The sequence below is a fragment of the Myotis nattereri genome, assembly GCF_964212035.1.
Source record: "Myotis nattereri genome assembly, chromosome: 15".
NCBI classification, from domain to species: domain Eukaryota; kingdom Metazoa; phylum Chordata; class Mammalia; order Chiroptera; family Vespertilionidae; genus Myotis; species Myotis nattereri.
In genome coordinates this window covers 49,393,419-49,420,400 of record NC_138090.1, presented here as the reverse complement: position 1 = coordinate 49,420,400, position 26,982 = coordinate 49,393,419, and the positions used below count along the sequence as shown (strand labels likewise).

General features: G+C 54.3%; 2 protein-coding genes across 2 annotated transcripts; one reads left to right on the top strand and one right to left on the bottom strand.

The window, feature by feature from the left end:
* Positions 1-1,234: 1,234 nt before the first annotated feature.
* Positions 1,235-2,025, top strand: PTH2 (parathyroid hormone 2; the record flags this gene model as incomplete). The annotated part of the gene is made up of 2 exons (XM_081108002.1): positions 1,235-1,356; positions 1,851-2,025. 2 exons carry the CDS (start codon positions 1,235-1,237, stop codon positions 2,023-2,025), a joined length of 297 nt encoding a protein of 98 aa, XP_080964128.1.
* Positions 2,026-6,004: 3,979 nt separating this feature from the next.
* KASH5 (KASH domain containing 5) lies at positions 6,005-26,660 on the bottom strand (the record flags this gene model as incomplete). Its single annotated transcript, XM_081107482.1, has 19 exons — positions 6,005-6,146; positions 6,247-6,372; positions 6,451-6,500; positions 7,717-7,762; positions 9,354-9,412; positions 12,329-12,466; positions 12,753-12,840; positions 12,999-13,063; positions 13,737-13,796; positions 14,309-14,365; positions 14,613-14,690; positions 19,945-19,995; positions 20,286-20,403; positions 20,883-21,044; positions 21,300-21,366; positions 22,373-22,437; positions 22,884-23,070; positions 23,540-23,644; positions 26,618-26,660. The coding sequence occupies 19 exons, from the start codon at positions 26,658-26,660 to the stop codon at positions 6,005-6,007; spliced, it is 1,707 nt and encodes a 568-aa protein (XP_080963608.1).
* Positions 26,661-26,982: the final 322 nt, after the last annotated feature.

The window sequence follows — 26,982 nt, the reverse complement described above, 5'->3', positions numbered from 1 at the left end:
TCCCCCTCTCCTTCCACTCTCTTTAGAAATCAATGGGAAAAAAACACATTTTCTCTTGAGCGGGGAAGGGAGTTAGGGACTGGCTTATCTGGTGGAGGGATGTGGCCCAACCGAGTGGAAGTCCCTGGTGCCAAACTACGCCAAGACCAAGAAGCCAGGAATAGACATCCCCAGGCCCCTCCTCCACCAGAATCCAGGAATCTAAACCCAGGAGCCTGAGCCCAGGCCCTGTCCCCCTCTTTTCTGGGGAAATACGAGTCCAGCTCCCCACATCTTGCCAGATTGCTACTGCCTTTGGGACTTCCCAACCTCTGCCCACCTTCCCACTGTGTGGAGTGCACCTTCTTAAGAGAGTGGGTGTGGATTGGGGTTTATCTTCACAACACCCCACACTCCGCCCCGGGAAGGGCTAGGCACATCCACCGGGCAGCTCCCGGCCCTGTCCCTGTCCCCGCTCCCCGAGCTCTGTAAGACTTTCCTGTCGTTTTCCCCGCCTTCACACCCCGCCACACAACCCTTTGTCTCTCTCCCCTTCCCTATCTCACACTCTCTGATTCCCTGCCTGCCGGGGCTTATCTCTGGGCATTTCTGTCCAGCTGGCTGTCCTTCCATTTCCTTCTGTCTTTCCCAGAGCCTTTCCCTCCTCTCTAGCTGGCCCTCTTTGTCAATTTCCTTTTCTCTCTTCCTCTTTTTTTTTTCCTTCTATCACAGTATCTGTCCTTCTCATGGTTACTTCACCTCTTTGTGTCTCTGCTTCTCCCCATCAGTTCCTCCGTGTGGCTTTTCCAGTGTCTCTCTCTCTCTGTGTGTGTCTCTGGCTTCTGCTCTGATGGTCCCTCTGCCCGTCTCTATTTTTATCCCTCCGACACACCCCCTGCGTCCACCTCTCTGTCTGTCCGTCTCTCCCCCTCCCGCGTCTGCTCAGGACCCAGCTCCTGGTCCCAATTAGTTGATCGCCGCCAAGGCAGCGGCGGGCCCCCCACCCCCGGCTCCTCATTACAGCCGGCGGCTCCTAATGAGCCTGGGGGGAGGCTGACCCCACGCCCCCGGCCCCTGGTCTGCGTCACTGCCCGCTGCGGGGGCTGCGGGAGGGATATAAGGGGGCTGCCTGCTCGCTGCCCAAGTCCACTGCGCGGTAGGGGCCCTGGGACCTGGCTGCTGGGGGTGGGTAAACTCTGGGGCTCCGGGCCAGGCCACCGGCCTCACGGAGCCCTTCCCTGTCTGTCCGCAGGTGATGGAGCCTCGCCAGGTGCCCCGGAGCTCCCGGGCGCGGCTCCTGCTGCTGCTCCTGCTGCTGGTCCCCTGGGGCGTGCGCACTGCCGCAGGCGTCGCCCTGCCCCCCGCCGGGGTCTTCAGGTACGTGCGACGCCCGGAATTCCCAGGGAGGGGGTGCGGGAAGAGAACCACAGAGAAAGGAATCAGAGACTCAGAGAGGCTCTGCGCAGAGACCAAGAAAGAGGACAGAGACTAGGGTGAGAGAGATGCGGGTGGGCAGGGAAGCAGCAAGAGATACCAAAGGATACAAGCTGGGAAAGGCCCGGAGGGACTTAAAAGGAGTCAGAGCAGAACCGGGTTCGTTCCTCGAACGCCCACTGTGGGGTGCGTGGGGCGTGCCCGGCCCTGCGCTGGGCGGAGGCAGGCCAGGGCATCAGGCTTGTCTCTGTGCTCGGGGAGCTCCGAAGCTGGGGAACAGAGACAGCGACCCGCGCAGAGCAAGAGGCAGAGCACGGAGACGGGCCACTCCCCGGACGGTGCAGTCACGGGGCCTCGAGTCAGACCACGGGGGGGACAGGGGGTGGCGGGCACAGGGCCCGGGCACGCGGTGACCGCGTCTCTCCGTCTCCCCGCAGCCTCCGCACCCCGGGCGGAACCTGGGCGGCCCGGGCCAGCCCCCCGTCGCGGCGGAGCCTGGCCCTGGCAGACGACGCGGCCTTCCGGGAGCGCGCGCGGATGCTGGCCGCCCTGGAGCGCCGCCGCTGGCTGAACTCGTACATGCACAAGCTGCTGGTGCTGGACGCGCGCTGAGCGCCCGCGGGCGTGTTAATAAAGACCCTGCCGTGCGCCAGGACTCCGCCTCCTTCCTGCGCCCGTGTGTGTGTGTGTGTGTGTGTGTGTGTGTGTGTGTGTGTGTGTGTAAGGTAGGGGAGGGGGTGGGAGCGGGCCCAGCACCGCTTACACTGGCATCTCACCCCTCAGTCCCCTCCATTCAGGCACAGCCCACCTCTCCCTCTCCGCTCTACCCTCTCATTCCGAGCCTCTGTTCCTCCCGCCCCTGGGGCCCTGTTCTCCTCTCTGGGTCTCTGTCGCTCTCTAGGTGTCTGTCCTCCCTTCTCTGAGTCTTCGTACTTCTTTTTCGCCCTGGGAATCTCTATCTCCTCTCTCTTCTTGCTGCCCCTAAAACTCTTCCTTCCATTCTTCACTTTTCTCTCTCTGCCTAACTCCTTCGTGTCTTCCTACTTTTCTTCCTTTGGGTCCCCGTCTCTTTCTTCCAGCTCTCACTAGTCTTAAATTTCGCTGTTTCCGCTCTCTTATCCCGACTTCTTTGGGCGCAGTGGTGCGATCAGGGACTCTGATGTGAGCTGCACCTGCCGTTGAAGACCAGGCTCCCGCAAACGTGTGGTATTGGAAAGGGCTTAACCTCTGAGTATCCTTTTCCTTCCTCATCTGAGGATTAATCGGATACACTATGAGGACTTCAGAACTGCGCCCCGCACGAAGCGAACGTTATTAGAAGGGTTTCCCCGCCCTGACCGGTTTGGCTCAGTGGATAGAGCGTCGGCCTGCGGACTCAAGGGTCCCAGGTTTGATTCCCGTCAAGGGCATGTGCCTTGGTTGCGGGCACATCCCCAGTAGGGGGTGTGCAGGAGGCAGCTGATGGATGTTTCTCTCTCATTGATGTTTCTGACTATCCCTCTCCCTTCTTCTCTGTAAAAAAATCAATAAAATATATTTTAAAAAAAAAGAAAAAAGAGTTTCCCACTCTCTCGAAGCATCTCCAGCAGCTTCTCCAGGGTTTCCTGTGTCCCGGGGAGACCGACAGAGGGACAGGTTGGGGCGGGAAAAGAGGAGAGAGAACCAGTCATCAGGCTCCCGGAGTCAGGGGCGGGGGCGGGGAGACACCTGGGCTGCCAGGGAAGCGAGACAGCAGCCAATCAGAACCTGCCATCCTGGAGTCTCCGCCAGCCCTCCAGCCCCGCCCCTCAAGGTGACTGACAACCTCCCACTTCTCAGACGCCGAGGGCTCGGAACTGCGTGCCCTGGGCGCAGCTCGCGCGGACCGCGCTGTGATTGGTCCACTAGCGAAGGGGTGAGGCTGGGCGTGGCCGCACACCAAAGGGGGCGGGGCGGACTCTTGGTGATTGGCAAGCTCTCCCATAATTTGCACCGCGCAGTAATTGCCCTTTGGGCCATGAGGTGGGTCTGTTTCTGCGTAGTTGAAATACTGAGTAACTGTAATCTTCAAAATCATCCAGAGTTGGCCAATTTTTACAAATAAGACTGAAAGTCAGGACTAATTTCCCCAAGTTGCCAGCGCTAACAAAGCACAGGATAGCTGGAACCCAAACCTGTGCAACTTCAAAGTCTAAACCTTTCCACTCTGCTGATGGAGAAATGGAGTTACAACCTTACAAGCAGTTACCATATGCCGGGCCCTCTTCTAGACACTGAGTAGCCTCATTCTGCCCTTCACACACTCTACTTCCTCCCTAGATCTCCACAGCGGATAACACCCAGACCTCCATTTCCAGACGGAGAGCTCAGGGCTCCAGCCACCTCTGGGAACCCTGACCCCCACCCCATTCCATATGAGCTCCTTCTCATGGGCTCTCCATCTTGGGAATGGCTTTATAGTCTACTAGTGGCCTGGTGCACAACATTCGTGCACGGGGGGTGGGGGTGGGGAGAATGTCCCTCAGCCCAGCTTGCACCCTCTCCAATCTGGGACCCCTCAGGAGATGTCTGACATCCCTCTCGAAATCTGGGACTGCTAGCTCCTAACCGCTCACCTGCCTGATCACCCCTAACCACTCTGCATGCCAACCTTCTCGCCCCCTACTGCCCCCCATTGCCAGCCTGCTCACCCCAACTGCCCTCCCCTCCTGGCCTGATCGCCCCTAACCACCTCTGCCTCGGCCCCGCCACCATGGCTTTGTCTGGAAGGACATCCGGAAGGTCTCCCGGTCTAATTAGCATATTACCCTTTTATTAGTATAGATTAGCCACTGGGTGGGTACTGTCCTTGTCCTTCCCTCTTCCTTCACAGCCTGTCAGTCCCTGACTCCGTCCTTCCTGCCCTGCCTCTCTCCACCTTTCTTTCCACCCACACATCAGGTCCAGCTCAGACCTCTCCCACCTGGGCCCCAGCCCCAGCCTTCTCCCCACCTCCTGCCTCAGCCTCACTTCATTACTCATTCCCTGTGCAGGCTCGGGTCTCGTTCCCACTCTGAGTTAATTTTGTCCCTTCCCTGCTCAAGCCCTTTCTTGGGCACTTAGGAGTAAAGTTCATGGTGGTGTCTAAAACCCTTCATGGGCTCTTGCCCACCTATCTTAATTTCACCACTCTGTAGCCTTCAATTCTTCCTGGCTTCACATCATTTTCTTTTCTTTAAAAAATTTAAAAAAATATTTTTATTGATTTCAAAGAGGAAGGGCGAGGGAGAGGGAGAAAAACATTAGTCCTGAGAGAGCATCATTGATTGGCTGCCTCCTGCATACCCCACTGTGGTTCGAACCCTCAACCCCGGCACGTGCCCAGACCAGACATTGAACCGTGACCTCCTGGTTCACAGGTTGATGCTCAACCACTGAGCCACACTGGCCGGGCTCTATTAGTTTTAATCCCAGTAGCACAGTGCTGCCAATGGCTCTCCACACAGGGAGGGGATCTTTCCCACCCCGTTTTCACACATATTTACTTCCTCTGCCTGCAGCATCCTCCTCAGCCCCTGCTCATTGTAGCCAACTTCACCTGCCTTTCAAACTGAACAGATGTCATGGATCTGGGGAGAAACCTCTAGCCTCCAGGCTGAATCAGGTGCCTTTCTGGGGTGTGAGTCTGTCCCACCCTTGCTCAAAACTCTCCCATGGAAGCCTCTGTGGTGCTGAGACTGGTCTGTATCTTGACCCGGGTCGGGTTTTAGTTTGGAATGCTTACATATGCAAAAACTCACCCAGCTGATACTTAAGATTTGTCCATTTATCTGTATGTAAGTCACACCTCTATTAAGACATCAATAACCAAAACAAGCAACAAAATCTCTCAAGCCTCCCATCATCCCTGGGGAAAATGAACGCTCCCAGCCTGACAGTGGAGGGCCTGTTTCTCTAAGCTTCATCTTTTAAGGTCTAGTTGTGGCAACTAGACGATCACTGTGTGTTTGTGGAGTGAACAAATGACGCCTGGCCCCCTTCCTGGCTGTTTGCATGTAGCGGACGGACATCTGTGGTGTGTGCCTGGCCCACATCTCCCTCTTTCTGCCAGGAGAGGCGCTTGGTCTCCTTGCAGCCCGGGGTGATGATATCAAACAGTCTGGCCAACAAGATATAAACACAGGTCTGCTGCTGGCTCTGGGAAGGTACTGCTTTTCTTTATAAAAAAGAAGGGCCACATCGCCTTCTCTGCAGAGACGATGTATGAAGCCACAGTGTCCACCATCCCCTGAGCACGAGAGGGGCCAGGAGGGTCAGACTCAGCGCCCTAGCTGGAGGCTGTGGAGACGGAGCTGTGGGCCTCCTGCTGTTCTCCAGGCTTGTTTTGTGAGGACAACAAACCCCTAGCACTTACTCCATTATTGGGCGCGTTTTGCCATTATCAAGAAATGTAGTAAAAACCATCACAAAACCAAGAGACTTCACATAAAGACCCCATTCCGGGGCGTGGATCCTGGAGTACTGAGCTGCATCTGGGGTCTTGATAACAGTGGCACAACAACAGGAACAACAGTAAAAAGAGTCCGAAGAATTCACTGAACTAGACGTTGCTCTGAGGGGCTGGGAGCATGGCTCACACTGGGGGAGGGCCGAGGTAGCAGAGCTGGAGGTGGGGCCAGGTGGGGGGCGGGGGCTGGCCCAGCAGCAGGACGGAGAGCAGCAGCAGCAGCAGGAGACCCAGGACAGGCGCGGGAATCAGCGGATGCCGCCTGACCCTGGTGGGGTGGCAGGACAGTGCTTAGGGCAGGGCCCGGAGGAGCCTATGTGCCCCGATGACTGACCACCATTTCCTTTTGGTGATACCTTGGGGCTCACCTGAGCTGCTGGGGTTGGGGGTGCAGGGGGCACAGGCAGAAGTGGCTCCAGACTGGCCTCCTAACCGGAACCAGCTTCCTCTCCACAGGCACCAGCGCGTGCTGTAGGTCTGGTTGGGAGGGGCCGCTGGAGAGAAAGGAAGGCAGGGCAGTCACACTGGACATTGTCCCCAAGTTCCCTCCCAGTCCCTGGGGGTCCCAGTACCTCTCAGGAGGGCTGCTTGGAATGTCTCCAGGAAGGATGGAGAGATCAGCCTGGAAGGACAAAGGAGATGACAAACTTGGGACATGGGGTCCTGGGCAGAAGTGACCGCATGGAAGGGGGTGGAACACAGTGAATGGCTCCGTGCGTGAACACTGAAATACACTGCCGGATTGGGGTCCGAGCTCTGCCAGCTCCTGGCCGTGTGTCCTTTGGCACATCACCCGACCTCTCCACACCCCACTTTCCCCACCTGCTGGACAGGGATGACGACAGTGCCCACCTCACAGGCCTAAAGTGGAGACTGACTGAGTGAATTTAGGTTTAAAAAAAAGTGAGCACGGGGCTCAGAACAGTGCCTGGCACACAGTGAGTGCTCGATAACTGTGTGAGCTACTCAATTTGCTTATTTCCACTTCCATTGGATTCTGAAGTATCCAATGGCCATAGAAATACAGTAATAAATAACGAATAACAGCACACCAGTGCCAGCTACCACCTTCACCACGGCCACCTACTGTGTGCCTGCTCTGTGTCAGGCCTGGAGCCAGGCCCTTTCCGACATGATCCTTAACCCTCATCCCACCGAGAGCCGAGAGCCGGGTGAGGATCCTCACACCAGCTTGAGGAAGTGGAGGTGGGACCAGGCTCCACAGAGGGTGTGGCAGGAAGGAGGTGGGCTTTGCGGTCAGGCTGCTCAGAGAGACCACGTGGGATGGTTGGACCCTGCAGGGTCCAGGTGCCTGGCACACTTGGGCTCTCACACCCTCAGCCGAGGATTGCAGGCTCCTCACTCACGTCACCACATTTCCTTCCCTCCCTTTCCTTGTCTGAGAATGGGGATGGTCACCTGCTGCTTGGAAAAGCAAAGGACCTGGTGTGTGTGGTGCTGGGCAGGGGGGTGCTGAGGCCCGCTGCGGAGGGCCCAGCCCCTTCCTGTGTGTGGGCGCATGTGCGTATGCATTTTCGCAATCCGGGGGTGTAGCCACGTCTGTGAGGCCGGTGGTGTGACGGCTGCAGCCCTGTGTGTGCTTGTGGGGGGGTCCCCTGGGAACATTCTGGCCGCCCACTGGCCTGTAGGCCACCACCCACAGCACCATCCGCTCTCATTAGCTACAGCGAGGGCCTTGTTATCTCTTGGCCAAATGATTTTTCTGTCTGCTCAGGGGAAGTGAGGTGCAGGCGGGAGCTGGGAGGAGCTGTGATGACATCAGTCCCCTCCAAGGGCCCGAGAGGACGGGCACTGGGGAGGGTGCGGGGACTGCCTACCGTGCCGTGGATCTCCGCTTCCTCCTCTTCCTCTCTTCTGGGCAACCTGGGGCAACAACAATGTCACTGCAAGCTTCTTCCCTCTGCCTGGATCCCGTTTGCCCGTGAGGGGCTCAGGGGAACCTTTAAAGTTGGGGCCTTAAGGAGGATGGACCTGGATCTGTGACCTCAAAAAGGGTGCGAGGGTCTCTTCATCTCACTGGCTTTCTCAGGGGCTACTTTTCTAGGTGATGCGCCAGCGAGGAGCCGAGGCTTCCAGCTCTCACTCCCCAAAGCACCAGAGGCTCAGACCAGGGCCTGAGGAGACCCTGCCCCTGCTTCCTGCTGGGTTGCACCATTTTCACTGAGCCTCAGTCTCACTGGCTTTTTTTTTCAGGACTCGAACTCCAGAATCTGACTGTGTAGGGCCCACTCCCATCCTAGGCCGTTTCTCTTAGGGGGTATGGGCCCAGCCTCTGCCCCACTGAGGTTCGTAGGTGCCTGAAATGCCTCTTTAGAGACTCGGGTCTCAAGCTGCCAGCCTGGACAGCCCCTGGAGACCCAGATGTCCACATTCCTAGCCATCACCTTCGCTGGGAACAAGGAATTTGGCCCTCCAGTTTCAGACCCGACACCCTCAGGATACAGTCAGCACCCCAAAAAGCATACAGCCCCTCTCAAGGTTCAGGCCTTTAACCCTAGCCACTTCCAGGGCCATCGATTTCACTACCTCCCTCACTCCCATCTTCCAGATCTATGCATCACACCACCCCTGCCCCCCAGCTCAGATGTCCAGCCCCTCCCCTTCTCCCTTCCATTTCTCGGTGACTGAGGGGAGATCACATCTCTGGAGCCCCCATCCCTCCCAACCTCAGCTTTCCCAGAGAGTCCAATTAGAGCCCATGGCAGGCAGCCTCATTAGTTGCTACAGCCAGGAGCTGAAAGAGGGGTGGGGAAGAGGGTGGCACCACAGGAAACCACAGGCCCCAAGGACAGGGCCCCAAGGAGGGTTCCTGCAGGCATCTAGTGCTGTTTCTATCCTCAAAGGCCTGCACATAAGCCTCATAACAACCACAGGTCCACGGCACCATGCCAAAGGCACCGACACATCCCTATCACAAAAGGACTGAGCTGGGATTGGAACCCCAGGTGTCTGACCCCAGAGCCCTCATGATTGCCCGACTGCCTGGGTGCTCCCCAGGGGCCCAATCTGTGTCTCATGTATCCCAGGTTCCCTAGAGGCCTTGGAGAGGTGTGTTCAGTGAGAGTGACTGTGTGACTGAGCTGCCCATCTTCCTGACAATGATCTTCTTTTACTAAGAGTCTCCTATATGAATACCACTCTTACAAGACCCCATTCAGGCATCGACTCCCTCTCCCCCGGGTGGGGTCAGGTGCCAGATGTCCTCCGGGGACTCTGTGGGCCAGGGCTATTTCCCCCAGGCCGGGAGTCACTGAGGGCAGGGCTCGATCTGACTCATGCTGGTCCACAGGCCCAGGGTCGCCTCAGCATGTGAGTGAGTGAGTGAGTGAATGAATGAATGAGTGAGTGATGAGGCTCCAGCAGGGCTCTTAGAGTTCTTCTATTCCCTCTGTCTGAGAATCAGGAGGTGTCACCCCGAGGCAGAGGATGGGTTTGAGAGGAGCAGGCTTCTTACCACATTGACCGCTCCTTCCTTCCTTCATGCGGGTACGCTGGCTCTCCCTGGAAGTTCCTCTGTGGGGCGCGGGGGGGGAAGGTTAGATCTCTGGGCTACCACCATCTTCTTAAAAAACCTGCCTTCCTCCTGGGCCTCCTCGAGGACAGCTCTACGCCCCCCTCACTGACCCCCGCCCCAGAAGCAGAAACTGGAACAGTTCTAGACCACATCAAGTCCCTTTCTTCTTCAGGACCCAGGAGTCCAGGTCCCCCAAACTTCTCACCTGGGCCCCAAAGGGGCTCAGTGGTCCCCTTTCAAACCCCATTCTCCTCCCAGGGCCCCAGTCTTGGGTCCCTCAGGACCAAGGTCTCTCTCTGTTTTTTCCAGAGACATCTTATCCTACGACTTCAACCAACTTGACACTGTTTTCTAAATGCATCCCTGAGCCAGGCCGGTGTGGCTCAGTGGTTGAGTGTTGGCCTATGAACCAGGAAGTCATAGTTTGATTCCCAGTCAGGGCACATACCTGGGTTGTGGGCTGGATCCCCAGTAGGGGGCCTGCAGGAGGCAGACAATCAATGTGTTTCTCTCACATCAATGTTTCTCTCACGTCTTTCCCTCTCTCTTCCACTCTCCCTAAAAATCAATGGAAAAATATACTTGGGTGAGGATTAACCAAAAAAAAAAAAAAAAAATTAAAAAAAAATTTTTTTTCCTGGTTGCCCTAGCCAGGTAGTTCAGTTGCTTAGAGTGTTGTTCTGCTATACCAAGGTTGCGAGTTCAAGCCCTGGTCAGGGCATATATAAGAAGCAGCAACCTGCCGAAACCGGTTTGGCTCAGTGGATAGAGCGTCAACCTGCGGACTGAAAGGTCCCAGGTTCGATTCCGGTCAAGGGCATGTACGTGGGTTGCGGGCACATCCCCAGTAGGAGATGTGCAGGAGACAGCTAATCGATGTTTCTCTCCCATCGATGTTTCCAACTCTCTATATCTCTCCCTTCCTCTCTGTAAAAACTCAATAAAATATATTAAAAAAAAAAAAGCAGCAGCAACCAAGAAATGCATAAATAAATGGAACAACAAATCTATGTTTCTCTAAAATAAATAAATAAATTTCTTCTGGCACTAATAGATTAAAATCTCACTTCTTAGTGTGGACATTAAAGATGAGTTCTCTCGCCCTAGTCAGTTTGGCTCAATGGATAGAGCAATGGCCTGTGGACTGAATGGTCCCAGGTTAGATTCTGGTCAGGGGCATGTCTCAGCTGCAGGCTCAATCCCTGGCCCTGGTCGGGGTGTGTGCAGGAGGCAGCCGGTCGATGTGTCTCTCTCACATTGATGTTTCTCTCTTTCTCTGTCCCTTCCTCTCCCTTCTACTCTCTCTAAAAGTCAATGGAGCCCTAGCCGGTTTGGCTCAGTGGATAGAGCATTGGCCTGCAGACTGAAGGGTCCCAGGTTCGATTCCTGCCAAGGGCACATGCCCGCGTTGTAGGCTGGATCCCCATTAGGGGGCGTGCAGGAGGCAGCCCATCAATGATCCTCTCTCATCATTGATGTTTCTGGCCCCTTATGGATCTGTCTCTCTCTTCCTCTTCCTTCCTCTCTGAAATCAATAAGGAAATATATTTTTTAAAAAATCAATGGAAAAATATCCTTGGGTGAGGATTAAAAAGAAAAGATGAGTTGCCTCAGTTATTTAAAGTTATGTAATATTATTTTTCAGGTTATTACAAAATTCATACAACAATGGCTCCTTTTTTTATTTGTTAATCCTCATCTGAGGATATTTTTTTCTATTGATTTTTAGAGAGAGTGGAAGAGAGGGAGGGGAGAGGGAGAGAGAGAGAGAGAGAGAGAGAGAGAGAGAGAGAGAAAGAAATATCCATTTGAGGGAGACACATCGACTGGTTGCCTCCTGCAGGCACCCCAAATGGGGCTGGGGATAAAGCCCGAAGATATGTGTCCTTGATGGGGAAGTGAACCCAGGACCCTTTGGTCTGTGGGCCAACACTCTAACCACTGAACGCCACCAGCCAGGGCAATAATGGCTATTGCTGAGTTCAAGACTTCACAGTGGATTTGCTAAGGTAAATGCGTAATGTACCTTTACAGTGTCTGGAGGAACCGTTCACTTCCCACTGTAGTACCGTTCTATTTCTTATTTTTTAAGGATTTAGTAACTTAATTAAAAAATTTTTTTCAATTACAGTTTATTTTCAATTAAAGTTTATTTTCAATATTATTTTGTATTGGTTTCAGGGGTACAGCATAGTGGTTAGACACTCATGTACTTTACAGAGTGTCCCCCCTATATTTCCAATACCCACCTGGCCCCATACAGTTTTTACAATATTATTGACTATATTCCCTATGCTGTACTTTATATCCTTTTGACTGTTCTGTAAATGTATGTAGTACCATTTTTTTAATTTTTAAAATTTTTAAAGTTTTTTGTTTTAATCCTTACCTGAAGATATGTTTTTTATTGATTTGAGAGAGGAAGGGAGAGGGAGGGAGGCAGAGGTAGGAGGAAGGGAGGGAGGGAGGGAGAGAGAGAGAGAGAGAGAGAGAGAGAGAGAGAGAGAGAGACATTGATGTGAGAAACACTGATTGGTTGCCTCTCATATGCACCTGCAACCTGTGTATGTGCCCTGACTGGGAATTGAACCTGAGACCCTTCAGTGTATCAGATGACGTTCCTAACAACTGAGCCACACCGGCCAGGGTGTAGGACCATTTCAAATAAGGTGATTTCTGATAGTGTTTTCTAAACAACCATCACATCACAAAGGAATTTGTGATGGCTTTCTTATTTTTGCCTGCCGCACTAGCAGGCCAGTCCCTAAGGGGCAGGAATGGTGTCCTGTCTGGCTTGGGTTCCGTGTCCCTCAGGAACAACTGCCCACTGAATGGGAACAGAGCAGGTACATGGGGTCCCAGGCCCTTTTCCCAGTTCTGGACTCCACTGGTCTCAGGGCCCCTCCCGTGCTCACCTGTCCCTCAGCTGGGGCTTCAGGCAGAAACTCAGCTTCCTCGTCGCTCTCACTGGTGCCCTCCTCCCACTGGCACACCCCGCACAGAGGGCTGGAGAGATGGGTGGCTGCCTCTTCCTGTTTCTGGGAAAGTTGTTTCTGAGGTCAGGGAGGGCCAAGTAAAGGCACAATGCAGGTCAGAGATGGGGATGGAGATGGGCTGAGGTGTGTGTGTGTGTGTGTGTGTGCGGGTGGTGGGGGTGGAAGAAGCTGATATGAGGCTGGGCTGGGGAGGGTGGAAGCAGGACCCAGGATGAGTTTGGTGCCAGAACTAAGAATTGTATAAGGAGAGGTTAGGACAGATGGTCCTGAGGAGAAATGGGTTAGGGCGAGTCAGAGTTTCAGCTCAAGGTGGGTTGGGTGTTCCCAGGGGTGCCAGACCCACCTGCTGAATGGCCTGGATCTCCACGCCCAGTGATGGGGGCAGCAGCTTGGTCCAGTCCACTCTTCTCGCCTGAGCCCCTTTGGGTAGCCTGGCCACACAGTCAGGAGGGGGGCGGCCTCTGTGCCTGCCCACCACCTGTCAGTCGCCTGTGCTGGGGTTGCCACCCTGCCCACCGTGGGGCTGGAGGCTGAGGTCCCTGCCCTTGGGCTCTCCTCCTGCCTCCTCCACCCGTCATGTTCCACTCACTCATCCGGCCCCTTATGGATCTGACTCAGCTGCTCCTCCAGGTGTGAGATTTCCAACCTCAGTTCCTGCGAAGGAGGGAGTGAGGGACACCTGGTTTTCCATTCTCCCCCCCCCCCCCAGGCTCCTCTTCCAAGGTCAAGTCTACTCCCCTGACTTCTTTGGGTTCCTCAAGACACATATTGCCAAGGGACACGGGGAAGAAAGCAGTGACAAACTGAGGAGGCTGAGGAGAGACAGAGAGCAGCAGGAACCCAGAAGGTGACCTGCCAGCCAGGAAAACCAAGCAAAGGAAGGCGGAGACAGAGACACGTGGAAACAGCTTCGAAGAGAGGCAGAGACACAGGAGGTGCAAGAGTCTCATAAAGACCAGGGACAGAGAGAGGAGTCACCCTGGGAGGCAGACTAGATCCAGAGAGGGGCTGCGCAAGGACCTAAATACGCCAGGCAGACACACAGAGAGATAAGGAGGGGAGATGTGGAGAGAAGACACCCACAGAGAATAAAAGTGAACGGAAAACAGAAATACACAGAGAGAAATGAAAGAGAAAAAGTGAAAAGGCAGAGAGAGGGAAAGAGAGAGGGACATACATCAGATGGTGGAGATGGAAGTGAGAGGAGAAGACTTGAGACAGAGGGACAGAAACAGAAAGAGGCAGTAAATCTCGGAGGTGGCGGGAGAACTGGGGAGAGCCAGGCCGAGCAGGGGGCCGCCAAGGGCGGCGAGGGAGCCTGGGGTACCTGGGTTGTTGTCCTGTACTCCTCCAAGGTCTTGGCCAGACTCTCCGCGTGGCACGTGCGCTGGGAAAGCCCAAAGCCGATGAGATGAGACTGGGCCCAACCTCATTAAGACACTGAGGCTGGGGGGGGGGGGCGCGGGGGGGGGCGAGTGTGGGGGCGGGCAGGGTGAGCTTGGGGGAAGGGCTAGGGCCCGAGGGACAGCCCTGGGTTTGGAAAACAATAGAAAACTTTAGATTTAAATGTGAAAGCCATATGCAGATGTAGGATAAAGATTTGGGGGGCTCCTGCGGAGATCCTTAGGGTTGGGGAAGGGTAGAACTGAAGAAGAAAGCAATAAAGAGAACACAGGCCCTGAGGCAGGCAAGAATGGATACACTTGGACCACAGAACCCCTGGGACATCTGGGAATCTGAGAGGCATTTCCCAGCTCAGCCGCAGAACCACAAGGCGTGATCCCGCAGGGTCGTGCTTGTGACCTCAGTGGAACCCTGTGGCCTCTCTGGGTCATTTGCTTATCCCAGGATTAGAGCCAGGCAGGTGCACGTGGAAGCAAATGTCACCCAGCCCCTTACCTCGGAGAGGTCGGTGTCCCGCTGGCAAATGAGGCGTTCACACTCATAGAGCTGCCGCTGCCAAGGAAGGAGTCTGTCCATCTGTCCTGCTCACTCCCGAACCCCTCTCCTCAACCTCCCTCCAGGGCTCTGGACAACAGCTACATGGACAGGGATTTCAGCCAAGTTGCCTGGCAGCCCTGGGAACCTGACGGCTTGATGGAAGTTCCCAGCTGTCACCAGGCCTCCGTGGCTGAGACCGGAGATGGTAAATATGGCCCTGGGGGTGGTGGGAAGTTGTCAAGGTACTAGGGAGGGGCAGCACCTTCAAAGCATCCTTCTCCATGGCCAGCTCCTCAGTCCTTCTCTTCACTCCATCCCGCTCTGCCAGTAGCTTTCCATTCTGGAAGGAGAAATGGCCGGTTATGTTCACGTCAGCAAATGGCGATGCTAATACCCACAGTTGACATTTGCTGACACGTGATGTGCATCAGCCTTCAGGCTAAGCACTTTATGTTTTAGCCCATGAAACCCCTCCGACCAGCATATGGAATTTCAGCTTTGATTTCTCTGTGCATCAGTCCATCCCCCATGCATAAAAATGAAGATTAGAGCCTACTTCACGGGGCTGCTGTGAGGACTAAATCAGATACTTGGTAACATTTACTGAGCACCTTGCAGTAAATGAGTAAAAAACCTCATTTCTTATCCCCTATGTTAAAGATAAAAGCAACTCAGCTTTGGTGGGGTAGCTTAATTTGTTAGAGTGTCATCCCCATATGCTGAGATTGTGGGTTCCATCCCTGGTCAGGGCACATACAAGAAGCAACCACTGAAATGAATGCGCAAGTAAGTGGGATAACAAACCGATGTTTCTCTCTCTCTAAAAGCAACTCGGACACATAAAGGTTGAGTGACTTCCCCAGGTCTACAGGTGGTAATTAATGCAAATACATGTTAATAGCACAAAGCATTTAGAACAATGCCTGACATATATCAAGTGTTTGGTAAATGTTATATTCAGAATAGTTTTATGTGGAATCTAAATTAAACAATGTAAGTGAACAAACAAAACAGAAACAGATTTATAGTTACAGAGAACAGACTGATGGTTGCCAGAAGAGAGGGGGGTTTAGGGAACTGGGTGAAAAAGGTGAAGGGATTAGGTACAGATCGGTAGTTACAAAATAGTTATGGGAATGTAAGGTACGGCATAGGAAATATAGTCAATAATATTGTGATAATTATAAATGGTGCCAAGTAGGTACTGGAAATATCAGGGGACCACTTTTTAAAGCATACAATTGTCTAACCACTATGTATATACCTGAAATTAATACAAAATAATATTGAATGTAAACTGTAATTGAAAAAATGTTTACAAATATTTTTTAAACTTTTGATTATGAATTTTTAACACATACAAAAGTAAAAGTAACAGTGTAATGAAATCCTTTACCAATCACCCAGCTTCAATAATTATATTGTTTCCCAGTTTGCTTCTTCTCTATCATGCAGGTTGTTTGTTTTGTTTGGGGTTTAACCAGATTATTTTAAAGCAAATCCCAGGCATCATATTATTTCACGTTTAACTACTCCAGCATTTTAATCTCCTACTTAAGGACCCTACCTTTTAGCAAAACTACAATACCTACCATTATCACCTTTAACAAAATTAATAATTCCTTACTACCATCTCACACCCAAGTTGTGCTCTTTTTAAATTTTTTTTTCTCAAATGTTTTAATTTATTTTGTTTGAATGAGGATCCACAGGCTTTTGGTTGAAATGTCTCAATTCTTTTTAACTGCGTGATCCCCCACTTTCCAATCCTGGCATTTTTTTGGGTCCTTCTTTTGTGGAAGAAACCAGGTTATTTGTCTTGTGGAAACTGTGCACTTGGTTTATTGTGTTCTCCTTCTCCATGTCCCCGCGTCTTCATTATTTCCTGTAAACTGATGGGTAGGTAGGTCCAGGGCCTGGTCCAGACTTTGTTCGACTTCTTGGCAGGCAGATTTCATGGGTGTTGTGATGCAGGTCATGTGCCGTTCAGGAAGAATGTAATGTCTGGCTGTCCTAACATAGTTTTAACTGCCATCATCCCCAATTTGAGAGAGGAAATTGAGGATCGGAGAGGTTAAAAAACTTGGCCAAGGTCACGTTAAGTGGACTCAAACTCAAATCTGACTCCAAATTCTGTGCTTATAACCTGTCTCTCCTCTGAGCCAGATGAAGCCTTGGGTGACAATGGGGAGCCAGCTGCATGTCTCGTCCCAAGTTCATTACTAGGGGTGGAGACCAGCACAGAAGCTGATGATAACGTGAGGTGGACTCTGATGAGGACCAGGGCCTGGGCCTGCTGGGAGCCCTGATGAGGTGCTTCCTGAGGAGGCAGTGCTGGGGCAGAATCCTCAAGGGTGAAGAGAGTTGTTGGGGGGGGGGGGGCGGCGGGGCAGGGGAAGGGGACAAGTGGGCCAGGAGAAGGCAGCGGGCAGGGCTAGCTATGAAATAGGACTGAGAATAAAATGCCCCAAATTCCATTCTAGAGTTTCTGGGCACCAAAAACCTAGGAAGTTGCACTGAGTTTTGATGAGGCATCATGGGGAGAGCATTTCTGGGCATGGAGGCAGCTGATTTCCCTTGCCACATCCCTCATCCTGGTGCCCCTGAGGATACCAAGGCCAGTTACTCCTCCTCTCCAGCCCGGCTTCCCTACAAGTCCTCCATCAGCTGCCCTCCTCCCTCTCAGTCCCAGCTAGCCTGGATGCCAGGTGAAGGGCGGAGGAAGGACGGAGGGGCCAGGAATGCTGTGTCAACATCTGTTCACCTGGTCGGGATTTGCAGGCTGGATCCTGGGCTACTCGGCAGGGAACCTGGTTACTCAGCCGCTCCTGCCTTCTTCTGCAGTAACCTGAGCCTGCTCCATAGGTTCTCCTAGGGAAAGCTGAGTGTCCCTTACTCCAGCATTATTCTACTGTAACTTGAGAACTCGATCTATAGATGCTCTGTAGGCAGCAGCCAGTGGGGAGAAAGGTGGAGGGGAGGGATCCAAGAATAGCTCCAGTTATCGAGCGCTTAGGATGTCCCAGGCGCAGCTCAAGGCACTTGATCTGGCAACAGGCCTTCTGGGCTGGGAGGAGCAGAGACTGCTGGCTGCCATTCACCCTGCTTATTCCTTCTTCTGCTTTCATTGAGGTCCTCTCCATGTGGGCAGGTGGGTCCCCAGCCTTAGCCCTGGAGGTGAATCAAGATGGAAATCTTGGCAGATTCAGGAGTCGGGAAGGTTAGCTGACCCAGCAGCCATTCTCCCCCTCCAGAGGCTAAAGATATTCTCCCGGCCTCCGTGGCAGCTGTGGTGGTGGTGGTGGTGGTGGTGGTGGTGGTGTTACTCCTGGAAAAGCTTTCCCTTCTGATGAAAAGAGAGCCATGAGAGGAGCATTTGCTGAGCCCCTTTGCCCCTCCTTGTCCTGCTTTGAATGAGAACGTGAAGTTGGGAGCTGCTACAGCCCCCTGTGATCACAAGGCCACAGACAGAAAAACAAGCCAAAGAGCTGCCAAAGCAACCCAGACATCTTCCAAACTGCTTGTTAATCAGTATTCCCGACCCATCAGGGGCTGTGCTATACCAGGAGTGGCTGGGCTATTATCACTTGCCACTTTGCTCAAAGACGGAGGTTCTGCCAGAGGCTTTAGGGAAAGCCCCTGGTTTTTAAAAAGAGAATTTCTAGAAGAAACAATTACATCCTCTCTGTATCCCATGCCTCACACTGTGGCAGCCATTTTGCAGCGACTTCCCATAGCCTCAAAGGAGGGAATTTTCATGGAAGAGCCAGAAAACAATAGTAGAAACATTTTTAGATTTAAATGTAACAGCCATATGTAGACATAGGACAAAGATTTGGGGGGAAGGGGTCAGGCAGAGTAGGGCTGGGGGAGGGGTGCAGGAGAGTTGAAGAGAGCAACAGAGAGAAAATAGGCCATGAGACATCAAAGCTCAGGGTTAGCTCTGAGGGGGGCAAGAATGGATGCACTTGCCCTACCCGGTGTGGCTCAGTGGGTAGAGCGCTGGCCTGCGAACTGAAGGGTCCCTGGTTGGATTCCAGCCAAGGGCACATGCCCGGGTTGCGGGCTCCATCCCTAGTGTGGGGTGTGCAGGAGGAAGCCAATTAATGATTCTCTCTCATCATTGATGCTTCTATTGCTCTCTCCCTCTCCCTTCCTCTCTGAAATCAATAAAAATATATTAAAAAGAAAAGAATGGATGCACTTGAACTACAGAACCCCTGGGACATGTGGGAATCTGAGAGAGGCGTTTCCCAGCTCAGTCGCAGAAGCAACAAGGCATATGAATGATGGAATAGAAACAACTGTGCGAGTTGTTGAGGCAGAGAGGGACCAGGGAGGCCCCAATGGCCACAGTCACAGGAAAACAGCCACACCTTCACTGCGCCCCTAGATGGGTACAGAAGTGGCTGAGCGAGAGCCCCAGTGGCCTTTACGGGGGCCACCACCAGCAGATGCAGCAAAGACTATATGTCCAGGGATGAGAAGGCAATGCCAGCCTCCCAGTGGATGCCAGCATGCAGTGGTAAGGCCAAGGGCCAGATGGGACTATGAACATCAATCCTGCCCAGCAGAGAGAACAGATGTTGCGTGAGGACCGCCGCCTCCTGGAGCACAGAGATTCTGCCTGAGTCTCCAGCAACTTAGATGCCACCTTGTGGGGGGACAGTGACGAGATTCATCATCAAGGGATGAGTTTGTTTCCACCTAAAAGGACTAGGTAGACTCAAAATGAACTCAGATGATGTTTTCTGTCTCAGATGGAATGTGGCTCGAATCAGACGTGAGGGTGAACTGGGACTGTTCATATTACGTGCTGGGCCCTGGGCTAAAAGCACGTATTTAATTCCCATAATAACCCTGTTGAACAGATGCCCTTCTCCTCCATTCTTAGAAAATACTGCAAAACTAAGGACCCAGCTGGGTGGCTCCGTTGGCTGGAATGTTGTCCGATACACCAAAAGGTGGCAGCTTTGATCCCCGGTTGGGCGTGTATGGGAGGCAACAGATTGATGTTTCTCTCCCCCCACCTCCCCTATACCCTTCCTCTTGCTCGCAAATCAATAAAAACATATCCTCAAGTGAGGATTAAAAAATATATAAGAAAGCTAAGCTTAGGAAGGGGTAGTCACATGCCAAAGGTTGCCTGTCATGTAAGTGGCAGAGATGTGATTTGAACTTGGCTGACTTCAAGGCCTGTGTTCTTTCCACCATAAAAAAAACAACTAATATATGAACAACACTAGCTAACTTTTACTGAGCACTTTCCACGCTGTGTCCAAGGCTTTACAAGCATCCCTTGTTTAAATCTTACACAACTCCCTGAGGGAGATTCTATTATTTGGCCCATTTTTACAGGTGAGGACACTGAGGCACAGAGAGGGGACCCAGGCAGTCCACCACGTACCCCGCACTCGGACCAACTGTGCCAGTTCTCACATGCAGTGATGCGACCTTCAGGGACAGTCACATCTTGGGACCCTGGGGTCTCCCGCACCGGACTGAAGGGTGTCTGGTCTGCAGGCTGCTGGGGTGTCTGAGGCACGGGGGGAGGACTGGGAAGAGGCGGGGCTGGGCCCTGGGCCTTGGCTCACCTCCTCCTGCAGTGTCTCCATTTCAGCCACCAGATGCTGCTGTTCCTTTTCCTGAGAGGACAAAGGCTTCTGTTGGGGTGTCCTTACCCCCATATTGCCCTTCCCCCTCCCCTGGGATCACACTCAGGCCTGGGTCACTGAGGAGCAGGGCTGGGGAGCCCTGATGGCTCCTGCTGCCTCTGTGTCTTTAGAGGAATGGCAAAGCCTGAAGCAGGACATGGAGGGATGGAGGAAGCCTGGGTGACCTCTGCCTCTTCCCCTCCATCGTCAGGCTCTGATGCTCAGACTCCAAGAAAGAGGGAAAGGAGAGGACACCTCTGTGCCCCTGGCCCAGAACCTACTGTCTGCCGGGCCTGGGCCAGAAGACTGCGATTCTGTTCCTCCAGGCTCTTGGCCAGACTCTTCAGGTCCTCCAGCTCCTCATCCACAGCCTTGGCAAGCTGCAGGGCCTGCTGGGTGCTGTGTGGGGGCAGGGACATGTGAGCCGTGAGAGAGGAAGACAGACCACAGGAGATCCACTCAGAGACAGAAGCAACAGAGAAACCCCAGAGATAGAGGGGGATGGGGACCCAGAGAGAAGGGAACAGAGACTCGGGGGGAAAAATAGGGGTGGGGGGAGGCTGAGTCTGGAGAACAGGACAATTTCTACCTAAAAAACTAAGGGGGTAGGTCCTTGAGAGTGGGAAACTGAAATAGGGGGACGGGACAGACACGAGGAAGACAGACCGCAGGGAGAGAAATAGGCTGCTAAGAGGGAGATCAGAGAGGGAAGAAGGGAGAGAATCTGAACTTGAGATGCTGAGAGACAAGAACCAGGGAGACAAGAGAGAAAGATAAAAGGGAGAAGAAGAACAGGACGTGCGGGGTCACAGACACGGAGAGAGAGGGAGTGGAGAGCGAGGCTGGGGCACAGGATGGTGGACGTGGGCCCGGCCCACCTGCGGAGCTGCTTGCGCAGGGCCACGATCTCCTCCCCTAGGCGCGCAGACCCCTCCTCAGCGGTCTCCACGCTGCGCTGCAGTTTGGCGTTCTCCCCAGCCAGCCTGCGGTTACTGAGCTCCAGGTCCTCCAGGCTGCTCAGCAAGTCAGCTGTGCCCAGCCTGGGGGCAGGAAGGGCCAGGGTCACCACCCACAGCCCCCGCCACCTTTCCCAGGTGACGGTAGGTGGTGAGGGTGGTGGGGAGACAAGCTCTCCTGGAGAAAGAGCAGGAGGGAGACTGCCCGGCTCTCCCTGAGCTGTTAGCACAGCCCCTATCCCTCACCCACTCCCAAAGGACCCCAAGCCCTAGCCCGGCCCGGAGCAGCAGGCTGGAGGGCATGGGAGGGGAGGGGAGAGGGGGCCTGAGGATAGGTACAGCTCAGGTCTGGGGTCTTCGCCTCCGAAGCTCTCCAGGTTGGCTGGCTCCTCCGTGTCTGGGCCTCCTGGAGGGAGATAGACAGAGGGTGGTGGGCTCCCCAGGACTCTGGGCTTGTTCCTTGTCTGGCTTTCACCCTCAGAGCATTTGCTCTGGGTGATCACATCTGCTCCCAGGGCTGTAACTACACCCCAACATCAGAAAAGCCTCTTGTTCATCCGTGAGCTCAGGCTGGATCTCCCAGATAGCCCTGTAATTTCCATGCCCAACACTGGCCCCAAACCTGTTCCTCCTCCCACTCCCCCGCCCCACACTGCCACCTGGATCCCTTGCTCCTGCTCACCCCCTCAGTCCACTAGGACCTAGGCCCTGTCCCCCTCCTCCCCAACTGTATTCCACCCTCCTCTCTACCCCCACCCCCCACCCTGGCGCAGGCCCTCACCACAACCTCCTCCCCAGCCTCCTCACCTCCAGCTTCCCCTTCTGTCCTTCCCCGACCCAGAGCTGACCCACCCCTCCCCTGCTCACAGCCCTCCCTTGGCCCCTAAGCCCAAAGGGAGGAGGTTCAAGGAATGCCAAGTAAATTCTATTTCATTTGCTTTTGTGTTTGTAAGGCTGGAGGTATACAACACAAACACATGTTTACGGAGCACCTCCTGTGTGCGAGGTCCTAGGGATACAATGGTAAGCAAATCAACTAACCAAACAGCAGGGCAAGTAACTAATCAGATTATCAGATTTCTGCAGGAAAGGCATGCAGGTCTGTGAGTGTGTGACTGCGAGAGCAAGGGACTGTAGCCTGGGGCACCCCGGCTGGATGAGAGGAGAGGTGGGCGGGGCCTGGTGGGGCTCTATAACAGAGCTGGTGTTAGAAGGCTTTGGAAACAACTCCACAAAGCTCAAGGAGGGTGGGGAGGCAGTAATGGAGGCTCCTAGAAGGCCAAACTCACAGCTCCAGGCTAGAGCAAAGGTCCCTGGGGTCCCACTCTATCTCCTGCTCTGTTGCCAAGTGGAAGTCCCCCCACTGTCTGACCCTGGGCCAGCCTGCTCCATTCTATATAAAGCATTCTCACCGGATGGCAGCTGCGGGGAGGCCAGGGCTCCCTCGAAGGTAGTCTCCTCTTCCAGCTCTAATCCTCTGTATCAAAGGGATGAGGCTTAGAGCCCCCTGCAGCCATCCTCAAACCCAGCAGGGGTTTTGGGGCGGCTGGAGGAGGGGCCAGGTTAGGTGAGTAAGCTCCATGGGGAGGGAGGTGGGGCCAGATGGCTAGCGCCTGGGGCCAGATGGCAAAGCAGGAGGGCAAGGACTGGGATTGGAGAAGGGATGGTGAGGGGCATCTGTTAACCCATCCTTCCAGCCCCTTTTATGTCTGTTTCCCAGACCCCCTTCACATCCCCCTCCCAGGCACTTTGTCCTCAGACACTCTGCTGCGCCCCTACCCCATCTCTTTACTTCGTCTCTTCTCAGCCTCCTTCCAACCACAGGAGAGCCCTGTGCCCAAAGGGTGCTGGCCGCAGTAAGGAGGTATGAGGTTAGAGCTTAGGAAGGACTTCCCAGGTGAGGGTGGAGGTACAGGGACCCACCCATCCAGCTGACAGGCAGTGATCCAGTCTCGCATGACGACCAGGAAGGTGTCCAAGTCCACAGTGGCCTGAGGGCCCTCCCCATTGGGGTCCAGGCTGCAGGCCAGTGTTTGGAGGCGTGTATCTTGGGGGCCCTGTCCTGTCACAGCCTCCAGATAGGCTAGTACTCGGGTCACAGCCACAGAGCCTGGAGACAGAGCATGCCATGAGGGAACGGGGGCAGGTGGGGAGGCGTGGGAGTTGGGGACATTAGGCCATCACTGGCTGGCTGCTGGCACCCCTGCACCACAGCCCGCTGGGACAACTTGGGCAAGTCCTTTCCCTCCTCTAAGTCCATGTTTTCACAAGTCATCAGATCCACCTCAGAGGGAGGTGGATTGGCTATTCCCCCAGTGGCTCCCCTCCTTCCTCCCCCAAGCACTGAAGCCCCACCCTCTTCTCTTAATATCCCCCAAGTTTTCTTCCCCTCACTGTCCTTGCCTGAAAGGCCTCCATGCCCTTATCCACTCATTCCTGAAGCTTCCCATAATCACCGTCCTACAAGACCCCCATCTCTCTCTCTAAGGCTCCCCAGTTCCAAGCCCCCCATCTCTGCTCCTTATTATTGCTTATCTCCCCGACACCCAGTGCTCCCAGGCCCACCCTGCCCCTCCCACCTGTCCTCTGGGGGTCACAAGCTTCGAACATAGAGTTCAGTATTTGATCCTCTAAGCTGAGCGGTGTCTCTAGGCGCCCCTCGTCCGGCTGTTCCCAGAGGTACGCTGAGGAGACAAGAGGGCCAGTCCACCCGTGAGGAGAGGAGTGGCCTGGCTCCTGCGGAGGGGAGAAGTTCATTCCCGGCGGCCTGGAGTTTCCGCTGGTGGGGAACAGCGGGAAGCTTCAGGCGGGGGCAGCAATGTGAGGGTCTTTGAGTCACCTCCTCACCCCTCCACCCTGGGGACGTGGGCCCCATCTTTCAGGCCAGGAAGTCCCCCCTGCTGTCTGTTCCTTTGTGTCCAACCCACTCAGAAGCCAGAGAAGAATGAGCAATCACCCCTTCCTCCTCTCCTCCCCTGCCTCCCAGGCTGTACTCAGAGGGGCTGCAGGAAGGGGAGGGCAAAGAAGAGAGGATTCTGGGAGGAGCTGAGGGTGAAGGAGGGCCCAGAAGCCAGGAACAATCCGATAACATTCTGGCAGCCTGGATCGATTCTGCCTGCTGCATCTCCGGTCCCCTAGCCTGCCTGGTGGGCCGGGCCTCTCTCCTCTCACCATGCCCAGTTGAAGCTGGCCACAGGGGAGCCCAGGGCCAGGAGCTCAGAGCCCAGCGGCACTGTCGTAGGCAAGTTGCTTCTCTTTTTGGAGCTGTGGTTTCCTAACCAATAAAATGGCAGGGAGGTGGGGTAGAGTGATCCTGCTCCCCAGGACTGGGAGGGTTAGGGGTGTGTGTGTGTGTGAAGAGCATGTGTGCACGCACACACAGAAAATGCACATCCCAGGGTCTGTTTGTCCACTGCTGTATCCAGTGTTTGCAGAGTAGGCACTCAATAAATATGCCAAGATATGGGAGGAGATCCTTTACCTCAGGAACCACTGGGACAGCCCAGCCTCTTTCTGAGGGCTGGAAGTGACCTTCAGACCCCTGGACTGCTGGGTACAGCACTGGGCTGAGCGCAGGCTACAGGGTCTGGCAGACACATGGACAACCCAGGCCAGGGGCCCAGCTTCTCTGAGCCTCAGTTTCTTCGTCTGGAACATGGGGATGGTGTCCCTTCCCTCTTAGAAAATGGCTGAGATAAAATCTGGAAAAGCCCTGGCAGAGGGCCTGGCATGTCGTGGAAGCTTAGTATACAAGGTTTTGCATGGGCCCCACTTTATAGCTGAGGAGACTTAGGCATAAAAAAGTTCAACGTGAGTGCCCTTTCTCATTCCACTCTTCACAGGTTCTTTGTAGTGAGCTCCAATTCCGCCCCCGCGGGGTGGAGCCCGTGCTCCTTGGGAAGGGGAGTAGGAACCCAGTTAGGGGAGACGCCAGGGCCCGGGCCCAGGGCTTTCCCTGCACTCTCGTTTCTTCCTCTTGCACTGAACCCATGTTATGGAGGAGGACCCTGAGGCCCAGCAAAGTCACTTGCCCAGGGTCACTTAGCCAGGAGAGCAACCCAGAGTCAACCCAGGACTGTCTGGTTACAGATCACGTGGGGTCTGAGTGCCTGCTTGTGTCTACAGTCCCTTCCCAGGGCCCCGCAGGAAGCTGTCAGTGTGCTTCTCTCCGGTTTTCTTTCATCTCCCTTCTCTAGTTTTCTCTCTTGCTCTTTCTCTCCATCTTCCTTCCCATCTCTCTCCCCATGTCCCTTGCCTCTATTTTCTTCCCTGTGTCTCTGTGCTTCTCTTCCCATATCTCTGAGACTCTCCGATCATTCCCCAGCCTTCTCTCTCCTTCCTATGCTGTCTCTCCGTGTCTTTTTCCCCAGAGGCTTCCTCTGTCTCCATCTCCCCTGGGTGTTCCCTCCCTTTCCTTCAGGAGCCTTTCCAAGCTGGCTCAGCCCTGGCCACGGATTCCTCAGTGGCTGCACGCCCTCTGCTGGTGCTAGAGAAGTTTAGATGCTGGTCACTCCATCAGTAGGCACTGGGGTCTCCCCACCCAGGTGTCTGCTTCCTACCTTCCTACCCAGAAAACCTCCCGAGGCTGCAGTTCAAGCCTGGGGCCCTGAGAAAACACTCAGGTTCTGCTGCTGCTGGACGCTAGGAGCCTCTGGGAAAGGGGCCCTGCCTCTCCCCGAGGGTGGGAGCCTCATCCCCCATCACTCTGGGCTTCCCACTTAGCCAATGAGTTTCAGAGAAGGCAACCACCGGGCGAGCATCTTGCTCCAGAAGCGGCTTTCCCATGCATGTGGTTTGCATCCAGCCAATTCTAGGACAGTAACCGAGTTCCTACTATGCGTCAGGCATCGTTCTAGCGTAGCACCCACCGCACGTTGTTTGTAAGCACTTGAACTGTGGCCAGCATAAAAAGAGCACCTTAGGCATAAAAAGTTGCTCTAATAGAGCAACTGAGGTGCTCTATTAGCATAAAGCACACACCAGACCTTGAAGACTTAGCATGGGGGAAAAAAGTTATCTCCAATCCATTTTATATTGATTATATGATACTACAATACTATTGTGGATATATAAAGTTAAATAACATCTATTATTGCCATTCGTTTGGCCTGTTTCTCTTTTTCTTTCTTTTGAATATGGCTACTAATAAAATTTAAAATTACATATATGCTGCTGGACAATGCTGCTCTAGGAACTGGAAATACCAGAGAGAATAAAACAGAGTCTGCCTGGCAGAGCTCATGCTCTAGTAGGGGTGTGTGTGTGTGGGGGGGGGGCGGCAGAGAGTAGACAGACAGTGCTATGTCAGTGCTATGAAGAGAGGCAGAGCAGCAAAGAGGAGCGAGTGTGACAGGGCGGGTGCCTTACAGAAAGCAGAGATCTGAATGAAGCGAGGGGGAGCCTGCAGTCCCTGGTAAAGGGTGCTCCAGGCAGGGGGCACCGCACACCACACGCAAAGGCTTCTGCTCTGGCCTCTAGGAGCAAAGGGGACGAGGGGTCCAGACAGTGGGCACAGGGCAGGTTCCCTCCTTCACACCTTGCACCAAGGTGGAGCCTCAAGCCACCTCCCCCAAGACCCCGAGTCACAGACTGGTGCCCATTCATCCACTTCTCCCTCCTCATCCTCCCGCAGGGTCAGGAGGGACCCAGCCACCTACTTTGAGTAGCGGGGCCACCCGTTGGGCTCTCTGGCAGGTCCATGGGCCACCCTCGTTGCTCCTCAGCTGCTGGCGAAGCTAACAGCCCCCCTCCATCACAGGGACCAGCTGCTCTGAGAGCTCCTGGAAGGACAAGCAGGGGAATGGCCTCCTCAGACCAGACACCTGAGGGGTGGGGACCTGACCTGCCTCACCTGCTCTCCGGGCCGTTCTGGGTTCTCAGAACCTGTTTGCCCACCCCTGCCTCCATCACAGCGGCTCCCGGCTCCCGCTCAGACCTGTTTTATGGATTGGAGGTGTGGGTTGGGCAAAGGGGGACCTGAAGAGTGGGTGGCAGAGATCAAAGTGGGGCCAGTGGGTGGGGG